The 17,663-nt window shown below is 44.3% G+C and overlaps 1 protein-coding gene across 1 annotated transcript in view; it reads right to left on the reverse strand.

Moving 5' to 3' along the window:
- The window catches only part of SMS (spermine synthase), a 170,022-nt gene that overhangs the window by 125,349 nt on the left and 27,010 nt on the right, over nt 1–17,663 (reverse strand). The window contains exon 2 of the mRNA XM_044283957.1: nt 4,850–4,967. Within this exon, the coding sequence (XP_044139892.1) occupies nt 4,850–4,967 (118 nt within the window). The remainder of the gene's footprint in view (nt 1–4,849; nt 4,968–17,663) is intronic.

Genomic DNA, 17,663 nt, shown 5'->3' on the forward strand with positions numbered 1-17,663 from the left:
CAACAAGTACAATTTCATGAAAAATAAATGTCCTTAAAGTCAGGTATCCACAAGGTGTGACACAGGTGTCTCACCCGTTTTAGGCCCACCTGGAGCTTCCAATTGGCACAGTGGTCTTCTCAGTGGATCTTAGGCCTTAGGCCGAATGCACACGGCCGTTTTTCTGAGAGCAGGAGCGCCCGGCGTCATTGGTTGCTATGACGCCGTGCGCTCCCTGCTGCCGCCGCAATACAGTAATACAATGACGCCGTGCGCTCCCTGCTCTCAGCAGGAATCCAGCCCGTGGTTCCACGGACTGCTCACGGCCGTGAAAAACGGCCGTGTGCATTCGGCCTTATTCAAACCTCAGTGTTTTGGTCAGTGATTTCCATCAGTGATTTGGAGCCAAAACCAGGAGCGGCTCTAAACCCAGAACAGCTGCAGATCTTTCCCTTATACCTTATGTCTCTGGAGGCTCCAATCCTGGTTTTGGCTCAGAATTACTGATGGAAATCACTGACGTGTGAATGAGGCTTTAGGGCTCATGCACACAAACGTATTTTCTTTCTGCTTCCGTTCCGTTTTTTTTTTTGCGGACTGTATGCGAAACCATTCATTTAATTCAATGTGTCCGCAATAACAACGGAAGGTACTCCGTGTGCATTCCATTTCCGTATTTCCGTTCTGCAAAAAAGTAGTGCATGTCCTATAATTGACCGCAAATCATCGTCCAAGGCACCATTCAAGTCAATGGGTCTGCAAAAAATACGGAACGCACACGGAGCACATCCGTATGTCATCCGTATTTCAGCCCATAATGCACATGTGTTTGGTGATTAATAAGTTACTGTTTTCGTTTCTAATCCGGAAAAAACGGATCACATACGGAAACCATACGGATATGTTTTGTGGAATAACGGAACAGAAGAGGACTTAAATCAGAGAAAGAAAAAAAAATCATATCTGGAACAGTGGATCCGTGAAAAACGGAACGCAAAACAACAACGGTCGTGTGCATGAGCCCTTACTCTCAGACCAACACACAGACTGCTCAGTGGAAGTTTGCCTTTTTTTTTTTTATTAGTTTGGCACCGCCACATCACACTCCACAGGATCGGCTGTCATGGTTATGACACTTCCAACAAACCTCATCGCCGTGTTGAGCTTTAAAATCGGTTTCCAGTGGTTCTCTTTTCTTGCCCAGGTTTAAACAACCTCTTACTGGGCTCATCAAAGACTTTGCGATTACATGGAGGTGGCAATATGTTATCTGCCCCAGCAAGGAGGTTCCTCGCTGTGATATACCTCTCCACAAGGTTTACCAGGTGGTCAGCATTCTGTGGACTAGCACATGAAGAGAATATAGATATCGATCCATCACAACTTTTTCCACCATCTGCTCTGGGGAAGACGACTCTGGCTGCAACGACTTAAGAACCAAGTGGAATAGATCAAACATCTGTGACCTTGGCAGTTTTCCTTTGCAAAAAGTCTCTTGTTGTACTGGCTGGGCCTGGACTGCTGGACTGACCCCAAGGCGAGCAAGTATTTCAGCTTTTAGTTTACTGTACTCCTTGGAATCCTGCAAGGTGAGGTCTATTTGACTGTCTTTAAGAATATTGCAGACACATAAAACTGCCTTTAGACCAGTGGGCTGACATGCTGGCTCCATAATTGACTGGAGAGCCACGATAAGCTTACTATGGCCTCCACGTCATCCTCAGTAGTCATTCTCTACAAGGCAGACTGCGCGGTTTTCGGCACACCATCACCAGAGCTTTGCCCCACCACAAGCACGACTTGCTGCACAGTCACTGCTTCTCTTAGGGCAGCCATTTGCTGTGTTAGGAGGCGGTTAGTCTCCTGTTGCTGAGCATTACCCTGCCGTTGAGCCGGTAAAGCCTCTGCATGAGCCCCTGCTGCGGCTGTAGACGGGTCTGAACATCTGTTTAATGAGCTCATCCATTACAACAGACTCTTGTTGTAGTCCTGCTGCTGCTTTACCCCAGGACATTCAAAAAGTTCCGCAGACTTCACCATATACAGATTTTCATGCCATTGCCCTTAGAACAGTCTCTTAGTCGGGCAATAAAGGTACACACTGGAAGAGATACAGTTTCCTTGTCCAGGATTTATTGGTCATAAAATTTACAGGCTTGCTTCAGCAACAAGTAAAAGTTCATGAAATATAAATGTCCTTACAGTCAAGTATCCACAAGGTGTGACAGGTTTCTAACCCGTTTTAGGCTCATCTGGAGCTTCCACTTGGCACAGTGGTCTTCTCAGTGGGTCTTACTCTCAGACCAGCACACACACACTGCTCAGTGGAAGTTAGACTTTTTTTAATTAGTTTGGCATCTGATTGAGGCAAGGAACACCAGGGATGAAGTATTGGAGTGACTTTCCCACCCAAGCTGTTCAGTCACTCCTAAATCCTGAACCGAAACTCTCCTAACCAACCCTAAGGCTATATACACACGACCGTGCAGTTTTTTTTGTGGTCCGCAAACCGGGGAAGCCGCCCGTGTGCCTTCCGCAATTTGTGGAACGGAACGGATGGTCCATTGTAGACATGCCTATTCTTGTCCGCAAAATGGACAAGAATAGGACATGCTATATTTTTTTTTGCGGGCCCTCGGAATGGAGCAACGGATGCGGACAGCACGCTGAGTGCTGTCCGCATCTTTTGCAGCCCCATTGAAGTGAATGGGTCCGCATGGAATGGTACTATGATGTGACACTTGTAGCTTTAGGGGGACGTGCACTTCCCCTATCAAACTACCTGAACACTGTTGCCAGTAACAAAACTAGCCCTGAGTACATTAGTGTTGCCTCAGCTATTCACTGACATGTTGTATCTCACCGATAACAATGCAACGCCATACACTGGTTACATCACTATTTGTTAGCGCTTGTAACACCATAAACTGGTTACACTTGAAATGAGTGTTCAGGTAGTTTGATAGGGGAAGTGCACATCCCCCTAAAGCTACAAGTGTCACATCATAGTACCATTCCATACATATGGACTGAACAACGCGGGTTTTAAACTTTTGTGGGTGCTCACGTAGCATATTTACGTGTGATTATTAAAAGTTACGTTTTATAAGCACTTATATCTGGGTCAAATTTGGGCATTCAGCCTATGAACATTCTTAGCATGTATGTCAACAGCTTTGCCACTGCACACACCAAATGTATGCAAATAGCTGAACGTGAGCTGAGCCTTAAAGGGGTTGTGTCACTTTAGCAAATAGCATTTATTACGTAGAGGAAGATAATATATGCCACTTACTAATGTATTGTTATTGTCCATATTGCCTCCTTTGCTGTCTGGATTCATTTTTTTATCACATTATACACTGACCGTTTCCATGGTTACGACCACCTTGCAATTCATTAGTGGTGGCCGTGCTTGCACATTACAGGAAAAAGCGCTGGCCTATTTGGTGGCCAGGGCAGTGGAAGCACACATAGGATAGTGATTTTTCTTATAGTGTGAAAGCATGACCACTACTGATGAATTGCACGGTGGTCGTGACCATGGAAACGTTTCCATGATCAGTGTATAATGTGATGGAAAAATTAATCCAGCCAGCAAAGTAGGCAATATGGACAATCACAATACATTAGTAAGTGGCTTGTATTATCCTCCTGTACATAATAAATGCTATTTGCTGAAGTGAGACAACCCCTTTAATGAAAACCTGTCACCACAAAATGCAGTGTAATCTACAGGCAGCATGTTATAGAGCAGGAGGATATACCGTTTTGTTGGAAGAGATTCAATAAAACTTTACATATTTAAATCTCTGCTCATTTTGACTTCAGTTGTACACAGGGGATGTGTTATCAGTGAATCATAGTATTCCCTGTGTAAGTGTGTATACAAAGATAGCTGTCAGTCACTGATAGTTGTACACCAGGGAGGTGTTATCAGTGATTGATAGCATCCCCTGTGTAAGTGTGCATACAGTAATAGCTGTCATTGATAGTACACAGGGGTGGATGGAGATCAAACTTCTCAGTTCGTCCAGCTCTATAACCCGCTGCCTGCAGGTGGCACTGCATTTCATGGTGACAGGTTCTTTGTTAGAATAGTTGTATGGCCTGTGGTACAGCGACATTACACTATGTATTACATATTCAGATTAGCGTAAACTACACATTTAACTACATAAATCCACACGTGACAGACTGCAGAAATCAGAATGTCTGTCACTACGCTATGCTGCCCTCAGAGAGGACCTTAGGCCGCTTTCATTCAATCAGCGTTTGATCAATGATTTCGAGCCAAGTGCAAACCAGGTGCCGGTCAAAAATGGAACAGATGCAGATATTTCCATTATACCTGATCTTAGTGTAGCCTCCACTCCTGGTTTTGGCTCACAATCACTGATGGAAAGCACAGACCAAAAAAGTGACCGTGTGAAAGTGACCTTAGGGGCATGACAGGTTCCCTGTTTTACAAAAACAAACCACGTTTTTAAATGGAAGTAGACTTGGCAATTAGAGGTCTCTGTACGGAATTAAAACGAAGTTTTGAACGAAGCGACTTCGGATGTATGACCCGGGGAGTGCTTCGCTCAGCCCTACAGGCAATCAGCCGATCACTGCAGGTCAAGGGGAAACCCTTTTATGATATTTTATGTTGTCCATGTGCCCTAACAGATCACATGTGCAGGGGTTGTTCTGATAGGACAAACTCTTTAAGAAAGAGATGCTAATAAATCAATACACGAACAACCAACTGGGTCTCAATCTGTACGTCCTCTTCAGGCTTACAGATCACATCCTCACACAGTAACATAATTACCATGGAACTGAACATGACTAATAAAGCATACGTATCACGTGTCTGCCTTCTTACCTCCCGTCATTCGCAGTGTATGTGGCCAGGTACCCATGGTCTGCCCAGCTATGTACAGTCTCTGTCATTCCATGCTCTTGAAACAAGGGCTGCAGCGCCTGGATAATGGCACTTCCGTCTGCTAAAAACAGTAAGATGAAAGCAATTAAACAAAACATTTCTGAAAGGCAATTCTTCCGAAAACACAATTTCTCCACTGTTATAACCTTGCATGGATGATGCAGTCATCTGTAGTTTTGACCAGAGGTCATCACAGCCTGTGCCACCATCATCACTAAAGAACTACAACCCAAGACCCTTCATTTATTACCTTTGGGTAATTATAGAGTTTAAAGGGGTTGTCCGGGATCAAAACATTTTTTCTAAATAAGTTTACTCACTCTTAATAGCCGATTCAAGGTCCCCTGTTTTTTTGCATTTTCTCCCCTTCTACAGGGCTCCGACAGTGCCCCACTGATTGTTGACATCGATGTTTATGTTAGCGCTAACTTCCTGCCGCACATGGTCACCTCCTCTGTGCATCCGCCCCCTGAATCATTCTTTCTCCAGCCTGCTGCTGCATTTGCCTGTATTTTACATAGGAGCGTTTACTATGCTGAGTAGCATAGTGCTCTGCCTCATTCATTGAGAAGAAAGCGCACTGCCCGGACCAGATGGGCGGGGGTTTAGCGTCATGTGCTGCCACCTAGTTTCCGCCCCTCAGTGCGCCCCTGAGGCTGACGGTGACGTCACCGGGCTCCCTGCGAAGCGGAGCAGAGGCTTCGCTCTGCAGTAAGGGACCCTGGATCTTTGAAAAGCGGCACTTCCGGCAGAGGATTTATGACATAAAAACGGGGCATTAGAAAAGTCTGGCAAAGATAGGAAAGGAATGTATGTAATATTCACGTGCTTGGTGTTCACTTGTAGCAATGTCCCCAATCCCGGACAAGCCCTTTAAATCGTTTAGGGTTTATAAAATGATCCAAATCACATATAATCCATATCCCCAAATGACAAGGCAGCAAATTTTCATATCTGATGACCTATAAGTGAAGGAATCCAGTTAAGGAGGACCTGTCCTCTCTCCTGACTTGTCTGCTTTAGTAGCCACGTGTATTGTCCATATAATAACAATTGTGGAGCATCTAATCTTATGACTCCATGTTGTGACGTCCTTCTCTTACTTCTGTTAGAAGTTTATGGATAAAGGTACAGATGGGTGTTACCAGTCTGCCACTGGAAGCACTGATTGAACAATGCTAAAATGTGCAGGGACACACCCCCAACTGGTAAGAGTCCATTTACACGTCCGTTGTTTCTTTCCTGATCTGTTCTGTTTTTTGCTGAACAGATCTGGACCAGATCTGGACCCATTCATTTTCAATGGGTCCTGAAAAAAAACGGAGAGCACAATGTCTGATTTTTTTTCAGGACCCATTGAAAATGAATGGGTCCAGATCTGGTCCAGATCTGTTCCGCAAAAAACGGAACAGATCAGGAAAGAAACAACGGATGTGTGAATAGACCCTAATACCCATCTGTACCTTTATCCATAAACTTCTAGCAGTAATGGAAGAATAGCAAAAGAAGAAGAAATGCTTCAGAATTGTCATTTCATGCGGAATACAATTATTTACTAAAGCAGACATGTCAGAAGCGGAGACAGCAACTCTAAGTTTAAATTGCATGTCTGTGCGCCAGCCATGTTCTCTGTCTGTTTTACTCAGATGTGTCAAGGTTAGGGATGAGCGAATCCGAACTTTACCCTTTAAGAGGCATTCCGTTTTGATCCGTCATAATAGAAGTCTATGGCCAAGCATAATGGATCTGTCTGGTTTCCGTTTATTCAGGGCGAAAAATAAGTCATAACGAAATCCATAATGGGATTCCTCCACTGCTCGAACGCCGAACCCGAGCTTTACAGCTCATCCCTCGTCACGGCCCAACCGAGGATTCACCGACAAACTCACAGAATCATTGATCCCTACAATGCTGCGAGGTTAAGTCAGTCAAAGCTGAGGATGGTCCATGAGACACCAAGTAATACGGAGAGATAACAGGGCTGGCACATGGACGTGTGACTCCTACCTAACAGGTAGGTGTCCATACGTATTAGGCTACATGCAAACGACCGTACCGTTCTTTTGCGGTCCGCAAACCGCAGATCCGCAAAAAAACTGAAGCCATTTGTGTGCCTTCCGCAATTTGCGGAACGGAACAGGCGGCCCATTGCAGACATGCCTATTCTTGTCCGCAAAACGGACAAGAATAGGACATGCTATTTTTTTTGCGGGGCCACGGAACGGTGCAACGGAAGCGGACAGCACACAGAGTACTGTCCGCATCTTTTACGGCCCTATTGAAGTGAATGGGTCCGCATCCGAGCCGCAAAAACGGCGGCTGGGATGCAGACCCAAACAACGGCCGTGTGCATAAGGCCTTAAGCAAACGTCAGCCAAACCCACCGATTTCAGCAGGACCAGCCAATTGCCTAATTTGTATGTGTGGTGTCTAAATGGCAGGAGAAGACTTTCTTCTCACAGGAGATAAGCTGCCACGTGGGGCCTCTGGCAGCTGCTTACTTCCCTTTCCACACTGAGAACATATGCATGCTTGACGAGCCACGTGGACATGCATGTGGGTTTGGCGCAGCTATCTATGGTGTATGGCCACACTTAGGCTGGAATCACACATGCAGTCAGAGATGCAGCTTCTTAAAGGGGTTATCTAAAAGTAGAAATACCCCCCACAATGCTCGTCCCCCTCCTATAGATAATACTTACCTGGTTCCTGGCACCCGCGTCCCTCTGGATCGCTGCATGGCAGCCGCTGCATCTCCCCATTGCACAGATCAAAATATCCGGCGATGGGGGTAGCAGCCAATGGCAGGCCACGATCTGCGTCCATCTGCGTCCTTCTGGCCATGAAGCAATCCAGAAGGAAGCAGATGCCGAGGATTGGGTAAGTATTGTCCATAAGAGGGGCTCGGGCATTGTGGGGGGTATTTCACCATCCTGTTGGATCCAAATGTAGCTTTGGTTAAAAAAAAAAGGGCAAAAAATACCAACATTGTGTGATTCCAGCACAAATGTGATTTAGGCCCCATGCAGGTGACTGTATCCATTTTGCGGTCGCCTGCATGGGGCCGAGGATCCGGAAACTACGGATGCGATATGTGTGCCGTCCGCATTATGTTGGCAGATCCATTGTCCGGGGACTGAATTTTGCGGAAAGGACCTAATCCGTGTGCTTTCCGCATCCGTATGTCAGTTCCACAAAAATACAGAACATGTCCTATACTTGTCCCAAAAATGCTGACTGCAGACCCATTGAAGTCAACGAGTCCACAAAAAATGCGGATAATACACGGACAACATCCGTATTTTTATATATACCTATTAAGAATTACCAGACCGCATGAACTATAAATATAATTTATTGACACAATTCATACATAAAAAACATATTTTGCAGATCTGCGATTTGCAGACCAGGGTATTCTGGTCAGTTTTGGCTGGGGACTTCAGGAAATCCGAACCAGACCAATAACAGCAGATGAAGGCTGTGGTGTGGGGATCCTAGATTTCATCCTCACTACAGCACATTCGGCCTGGAATTTGTCATTCTTTCTATTCTTATACAGCATGTATTTGGATTACTTCATTTAGTGGTAAGGGAATCACTAATCATAAGCGAATTGGTTATTAAAGCCAGGTTGTCATTACTTGGGGTGTGTTTAGCATGATGCCCTTTTTCCTAAAAAAGATTACTTAGATCCAAAATCCAAATGTAAGTGGTGTAAAAATATCCACCAAAATGCATAGCTACAACAGCACCTTCCTCCCGTTCCCCCAGTAGTTAAAGGGGTTGTCTGGGTTCAGAGCTGAACCCGGACATACCCAGAATTTTACCCAGGCAGCCCCGCTGACAAGAGCATCGGAGCAGTTCATGATCCGATGTTCTCCTTTGCCCTAAGCTGAATTGCGCAAGGCAAAGGCATTTCTGGAGTTCTGGTGATGAAAACACAGCTAAAGCCTGCCCATCAGAGCCGGTGACATCTCCGAACACACTGCTAGGCGGAACCTGCTGGTAGGTAAGCAATGAGTAGCCTATGCATGGATCATTCTCAGCTATGCCGAAGTAGCATATTCTGTGCCCAGCCTGACGGTTCTGTGACCACCTCGGCCAGGGGTGAGAGGAGGTGGTCACAGACAAATGGCTCAGGCATTTAGCACTGAATGACAGCATCCATTTGCTGAATGCATAGGGGCTGGAAGCAAGAATGGACACGTTTTCTAGTCACCATAGATATACCTGGCCTATAAGGCCCCTTTCACACGGGCGTTGCGGGAAAATGTGCGGGTGCGTTGCGGGAACACCCGCGCTTTTTCCGCGCGAGTGCAAAACATTGTAATGCGTTTTGCACTCGCGTGAGAAAAATCGCGCGTGTCTGGTACCCAAACCTGGTACCCAAACCTGGGATCGATGTTCTGTAGATTGTATTATTTTCCCTTATAACATGGTTATAAGGGAAAATAATAGCATTCTGAATACAGAATGCATAGTAAAATTGCGCTGGAAGGGTTAAAAAACAAAACAAAATAATTTAACTCACTTTAGTCCACTTGCTTGCGTAGCCCGGCATCTCCTTCTGTCTTGATCTTAGCTTTTTGTAGCAACAAGGACCTTTGGTGACGTCACAGTCATCACATGATCCATCACCATGGTAAAAGATCATGTGATGGAACATGTGATGACCGGAGTGATGTCATCACAGGTCCTGTTCATGTAATTAATGCTCACCCCAGGTCCTGTTCAGCAAAGGAGACAGAAGGAGATGCTGGGCTATGCGATCAAGTGGACTAAGGTGAGTTAAATAATTTGTTTGTTTTTTTTAACCCCTCCAGCGCTATTTGACTATGCATTCTGTATTCAGAATGCTATTATTTTCCCTTATAACCATGTTATAAGGGAAAATAATAATGATCGGGTCTCCATCCCGATCATCTCCTAGCAACCGTGCGTGAAAATCGCACCGCATCCGCACTTGCTTGCGGATGCTTGCGATTTTCACGCAACCCCATTCACTTCTATGGGGCCTGTGTTGCGTAGATTATCGCACCGCAACGCACAAAGAGGAGCATGCTGCGATTTTCACGCAACGCATAAATGATGCGTGAAAATCACCGCTCATGTGAACAGCCCCATAGAAATGAATGGGTCGGTATTCAGTGCGGGTGCAATGCGTTCAACTCACGCATCGCATCCGCGCGGAATACTCACCCATGTGAAAGGGGCCTAAGGCCTCTTTCACATGAGAGATATGGATTGTGTCAGGATCTGTTCAGAGAAAAACTTATGGTTTTGCACGAAAGTTGAATCACTTTTATCTGCAATTGTGTTCAGTGTTTCAGTTTTTTCTGCACGGAGGCAATCGGAAAAACTAAAGAAAAATGCATTGCACTCGGTCACTATCCGTTCTTCACGCAAACCCCATTTATTGTTATGGAGCCAGGGCTGCGTAAAAAAAAGCATAATATAGAACATGCTGTGATTTTTCCTGAACGCAAAGATGATGCGTGAAAAACAACGTTCATGTGCACAGACCCATTGAAATTAATGAATAAGTAAAAGGCGACGGCAGCATCTCCGGTATCTTCTTTATTGATGGTACTTCAGTCAATGTGTACAGACCGCCAAATGCAACGTTTCGGCTACATTGTAGCATTTCTCAAGCATAACAACAAATGCATGTACCCAACCTAATATAGTGCAAATATTCCCTCCCTCACTTGTGCGATAACCAATCCATTACACAACACCCACTCGTTTAAACTAAGCAATATTCAGCAAGGCATACTCAAGTCCTCATTTACACACTATTATATACTATTAAAAATACCTGTGTTGTCGTGAAGAGAGGGGTAACAATTGTGATGGTGTATACATCGACAACCTGGACTCCATAATCGCGTCTCCCGACAGTTACTGCACATGCGCATTTTCTCAATGATTGGTCAAAACCCGGATGACGCGAAACATTGCGTCATCAAACGAGGTCATATGGCGATCACATGATAAGGAGCTAACGTTTGCAACAGGAAAACATCCTCTTGTCATAGATACCAACGCTTTCACAGGAGAAAAATCTCAATATCATGAATTACATATGCATTTCCCCTAAATCCTATATAGCGTGCTGGGAATTACTCCATACAAACAGAGGTATCCCGCACCGCCCCACGATATCATACCATACATTAAATGCAGGCATAACATAAGGGGACAGTGCATGAAAAATATATAAAGGTTGGAGTGAATTGACCCCCAATTACGGGACCCTATATTATTACATATAAATGACATCTCTTCCCCCAGGTTTGACTAACAATACACTCCTACCACATAGTCAGTCAACAATGGAGTCCAGGTATCTCGATCCGCACCGTCGCATCATACCCACAATCTATAAAATAGGAGGGAGAGAAAAAGTGCCAATTTAAAACAAGGTTAAAATCATGATTGCTGTATAACTGAATCAGATCATAATTATTTATATTCTATAGCCACCAGCTCAATATTGAGTCCATGTGGTCGCAGTGACTTCAAGGTAAAAATCCATTTAAGTTCCTTCTTCCTAGAGATTTGTTCTTTATCACCCCCTCTTCTCAATACACCCACCGAATCCAATCTCAACTGGTTGACAGAATGGCCACACTCCACAAAATGCCTGGCAACGGGTTTCACCAACATTTTTTTCCTAATCGTACTTTCATGTTCGTTTATTCTTTCCCTGATTTCCATAGTGGTCTCGCCGACATAGATCAAACTGCAGGGGCATTGTATCATGTAGACCACATCCCTAGATCTACAAGTGAAGTAACCTCTGATATTATATATTTTACCACCATATGGATGGACAAAAGTATCTCCTTTTATTAGGTTACCACAATTGCAACATCCCAAACAGGAAAAATTGCCCATCTTTCTCGGTGCCACATAAGTCTGTTTGTTACCCCGTGTACTCCCTATGTCCGTTTTGATTAGTCTATCAGTGGAGGAATATTAAACTCCCTTACGTTAGGAAGGTCCCTGTGTAAAATGTGTCATTCATTCCTTAGGATGTTGGCAATGTCAACACTGTGACTGATACAAAAGTGAGTCCACCTGTTAACTGGAAAATTGTGCAGCATGGTCTCCCTGTCAACCACCAAGATCCTATTACTTATCTTTTGTAGCAATTTGCGTGTGTATCCCCTCTTGGAAAATGTATTACACATCTCCTCCAGTCGGTCATAAAGGTTTTTCATCATCTGATACTATTCTCCTCACTCGTAGCAGTTGGCTCCATGGCAGGAAGTCCAACATACGAGGGTGCTTACTGTCATACCTCAGTACATTATTCTTGTACGCCAGTTTTTTATATAAATCCGTCTTGATGATCCCATCCTCAGCATATACCCTCATGTCTAGGAATTGTAATTCATAATTCATCTTCAGAGGCAGATACTGTCAACTGCAGACCTGGAACCACCATATTCAAATGTTGATGAAACTCTTCTAGTTCTTCAATGGTTCCACCCCATATCATGAAAATGTCATCGATATAGTTCCACCAGCACAAGACTCCCATGAATGTAGAATGGTATACTAGTCTGTCCTCCCAAATTTGAGGGAGCAAGATGACAAGACCCGTAGTTATGATATGTCACATAAAGAGAAAGGTATTGAAGACATCACAATAAAGCCAATCATGACCAATCATTGAGAACACGAGCATGTGCTGTAAATGTCGGGAGACGCGATTATGGAGTCCAGGTTGTCGATGTATACACCATCACAATTATTACCCCTCTCTTCACGACAACATAGGTATTTTTTATGATATATAATAGTATGTAAATGAGGACTTGAGTATGCCTTGTTGTATATTGCTTAGTTTAAATGAGTGGGTGTTGTGTAATGGATTGGCTATCGCATAAGTGAGGGAGGGAATATTTGCACTATATTAGGTTGGGTACATGCATTTGTTATTATGCTTGAGAAAGGCTACAATGTAGCCGAAACGTTGCATTTGGTGGTCTGTACACATTCACTGAAGTACCATCAATAAAGAAGATACTGGAGATGCTGCTGTCGCCTTTTACTTATCCGTTCATCTGTTGACTGCTGAGGATCTGAGGTAGTGGCGTGGCTAGTGCATTCTGGTGTGGTCGCTTAGACCTTTGTGTGCTGCTCCTACATACTTTTCTGATGCCATTGAAATTAATGGGTCAGGATTCAGTCTGGATGTTTTGCACTCAAAAAAACACATCGCATCGTGGAGGGAAATTAGCCTAAGACTCTTTACATCGAGCAGGCAGTCTCCACAAGGAGAAACGTTTATTCCCCCAAATTTGCTGGAAGAATAATTGTACATGTCAGTGTGGTGCACGCACATAAAGGCTGAGAGATCATATACTAATGGCATTTCAAATCAGGGTCCTTATGTCAATTTCACATGAACATAAAATGAGCGCATTTCTGCAAATGTAATGTGGCCGCAAATCTTGGCTCAACCATGGGTCTGGTCACCCAACCGGTACTATTACAAACCGGATTCCCAAAAAGTTGGGACACTAAACAAATTGTGAATAAAAACTGAATGCAATGATGTGGAGATGGCAAATGTCAATATTTTATTTGTAATAGAACGTAGATGACAGATCAAATGTTTAATCCGAGTAAATGTATCATTTTAAAGGAAAAATACGTTGATTCAAATTTTCACGGTGTCAACAAATCCCCAAAAAGTTGGGACAAGTAGCAATAAGAGGCTGGAAAAAGTAAATTGGAGCATAACGAAGAGCTGGAAGACCAATTAAAACTAATTAGGTCAATTGGCAACATGATTGGGTATAAAAAGAGCTTCTCAGAGTGGCAGTGTCTCTCAGAAGCCAAGATGGGTAGAGGATCACCAATTCCCACAATGTTGCGCAGAAAGATAGTGGAGCAATATCAGAAAGGTGTTACCCAGCGAAAAATTGCAAAGACTTTGCATCTATCATCATCAACTGTGCATAACATCATCCGAAGATTCAGAGAATCTGGAACAATCTCTGTGCGTAAGGGTCAAGGCCGTAAAACCATACTGGATGCCCGTGATCTCCGGGCCCCTAAACGACACTGCACCACAAACAGGAATGCTACTGTAAAGGAAATCACAGAATGGGCTCAGGAATACTTCCAGAAACCATTGTCAGTGAACACAATCCACCGTGCCATTCGCCGTTGCCAGCTGAAACTCTACAGTGCAAAGAAGAAGCCATTTCTAAGCAAGATCCACAAGCTCAGGCGTTTTCACTGGGCCAGGGATAATTTAAAATGGAGTGTGGCAAAATGGAAGACTGTTCTGTGGTCAGACGAGTCACGATTCGAAGTTCTTTTTGGAAATCTGATGGTATGGGGTTGCATGAGTGCGTGTGGCATGGGCAGCTTGCATGTCTGGAAAGGCACCATCAATGCAGAAAAATATATTCAGGTTCTAGAACAACATATGCTCCCATCCAGACGTCATCTCTTTCAGGGAAGACCCTGCATTTTTCAACAAGATAATGCCAGACCACATTCTGCATCAATCACAACATCATGGCTGCGTAGAAGGATCCGGGTACTGAAATGGCCAGTCTGCAGTCCAGATCTTTCACCTATAGAGAACATTTGGCGCATCATAAAGAGGAAGGTGCAACAAAGAAGGCCCAAGATGATTGAACAGTTAGAGGCCTGTATTAGACAAGAATGGGAGAGCATTCCTATTTCTAAACTTGAGAAACTGGTCTCCTCGGTCCCCAGACGTCTGCTGAGTGTTGTAAGAAGAAGGGGAGATGCCACACAGTGGTGAAAATGGCCTTGTCCCAACTTTTTGGGGATTTGTTGACACCATGAAATTCTGATTCAACATATTTTTCCCTTAAAATGGTACATTTTCTCAGTTTAAACTTTTGTTCCGTGATTTATGTTCTAGTCTGAATAAAATATTAGAAGTTGGCTCCTCCACATCATTGCATTCAGTTTTTATTCACGATTTGTATAGTGTCCCAACTTTTTGGGAATCCGGTTTGTATTATTCATTCGACTAGCCTTGCCTTATTGGTACATTTACAATACTTACCTACACCTGGAAAGCTCTTTCTCACCACTGTCAACATAAAATGTTAAAGGGGTTATCCATTATTCTAAAAATGTCCCCCATATGCCCCTCACAGTGAATATACTAATCCCCGCTCCCCACTACGCCGCTGGGGAGGGCCGGGCATGGTGTGTAAGTAAAAAATTAAAAATAAATAAAAGAGGCATGGCACTTGACTGCTGAGGCCATATATTGGCAGGCAGCAGGGATATGCGGGAGCAGGAAGTCCCACTTTCAGCCATGCTGGGACAAAAGCAGTTGAGTGAGTTTCTTTCTATTGAACTCACCACACACCAAGACCTTTTTTTTTTAGGGCCAGGAAAACCCCTTTAACTACAGTTAAATGAGGTAAATCTATTTTTGACACTTACTTTTATTTTTAAAAAACATCCATGGACTTAAAGGGGTTGTCCGGGTTCAGAGCTCAACCCGGACATATCCCCTTCTTCACCCAGACAGCCCCTCTGATATGAGCATCGGAGAATTTCATGCTTCAATGCTCTCCCTTGCCCTGTGCTGTATCTCGCAGGGCAAGTCTGTTTTGTATTTTTACACTGCTAGGTGGAGGCTTCCGCCTAGCAGTGTTCCCGGTGACGTCACCAGCACTGATGGGCGGGCTATAGTGCTGCCCTAGCCGGTTTACAGGCTAGGGCAGCGCTAAAGCCCATCCATTAGTGCTGGTGATGTCACTGGGTCCACTATTACAAAGAACAGTCCTCTTACTTGGATGACAGGAATGGTTTATGCTGAATGTCAGACTGCACACTGTGTGAACGTGTATGAAGACAGAACAGATCATCAAACCACAGCAGAAAGTTTATCTAAAATTGTGAACAAGTGTGGGAATATGTGGAAAGGGCGCTTCAGAAAAGTATGTCCACGATGAACCAGCAACATTTATAGCGTGCACTTGATAAGTTCATGCCAGCATTGTTCTATTTAAACACTTGGCTGCTTTCCATCAGGAAGAACTTACAAGGAATAAATTAAATTTATTTAGCCTCCCAAATATGGTAACAAATACCGGTATATACACCCAGCCTAAAACCTAACAGAATTCCTGCGTTTATGTAGTATTAGTGGCATGCAGGGGTGTAATTAAAAAAGGCTGCGTCCCATGTCGAAGCTATGAATGCCCCCCACAAGCACAAACATTTACCAGCACCATGTAAAAGGTAATGGATGGACACACTTGGCTGTGAGTCACTCAAAAGTAGAACTAGGCTTTCAAGTGTGCTCTTACCCTTATAGATTTTTTTATAATATGATAAACACGTGTTAGGATTTTCTATCACTGAGTTATTATTCAGACCCTTGAATTCGTTAAAAACCTAGACCAGACCCCTAAATTATCAGGCCACAGACCAAACCTTTAAATTATTAGACCCCAAAACTAGACTGCTAAATTCACTCAGACCTTAGATAAGACCCCTAAGTTATCAGACCCCCTAACCGACCAAAAAAAGATCCAGGTTAATATCTTATACTTATTATCCGGACCATTCATGGGTCTTCTCGGTCCTCTTCACTCCCTGGTGTCACTGAAGCTCCTGGCATTTTCCAGCATCAGGACACTGTACGTGCTGCCACACACAACCTCATGGCTAGCATCAGGACCTTGTGTACTGGTCTGGGCTCCACACACAGCCCTAACACTAGCCAGCATCAGGACCCTGTTTGTGCGACATCACACAATGTTTCAATGTTGGTTAGCATCAGAACATAGTGTGCCAAGATGGGCTGAGCCCCCTTGAGCCAAGGGCACTGTAGTGGCCTCCATGCCTGCTATGACAGTAGTAATGCCACTGGTGGCATAAACAAATTATAATATAGTTATAAGGTTAAGCATGACACAATGATAACATTGGCGGAGGAACACTTTAACTTTTGACAAGATAAGGTTCTCAATTGAATGCAGTCGTTCTTTAACTGGACTGCTTCTTATGGTTCGGTCAGCCACTGCAGAACAAATTTGTGATGCCGTGGCTGTCCTTTGAGTTACAGCAGCTCTTCTTATATGCCGACTATTCAGGACCCTCTGTCCATGTGGGCATGTGTGAGTGCCCTCTTCCTACTGTCAATACCACTAAGGCACTACGGAAACTTCTTGTCCTACTCTTTCCGAGATTTGGCGGATGGACCATCCAGCCTATCGAAGTGCAATTATCTGGCCCTTTCAAAGCCCGTTAACTGCAAAATTGATGCCCACCTTTGTCTAGCAGGCATAGTAAACACTTCAACAACACCCATTTAACAGTCCTGTAACAAAGAATAAAAGAATAATAATCTTTATTTATAGAGTACCATCATATTCTGCAGCAAAAAAATGATGAAAAACAGTCTGTGGAGCATCTTTGTCACGGCGCGGTCCAGGAGGTGGGCACGTCCGGAGCGCGTGCATCATCAGCGCATCCAGTGTCGCCCGTGCTCCTGATAATACTATGCACCCCCCCGGCGCGCCCCTCACTCGGCGCTCGGATGTGTAGTCTATGTGGAGTCATGTGATGTTGGCTACGTCACATGACCCCTCTGGCTCCCTATTTAAACAGGCAATCTGCTGGCCACAGATTGCCTGTTATTCAGGTTCCACCTGTGTCTCCTTGGATTCCTGGTACTTACCTCCTGTTTATCCGACGTCTCCCTGTCTGTTCCTGCTGTGCTGTACTG

This window comes from Bufo gargarizans, chromosome 3, assembly GCF_014858855.1.
Source record: "Bufo gargarizans isolate SCDJY-AF-19 chromosome 3, ASM1485885v1, whole genome shotgun sequence".
NCBI lineage: Eukaryota > Metazoa > Chordata > Amphibia > Anura > Bufonidae > Bufo > Bufo gargarizans.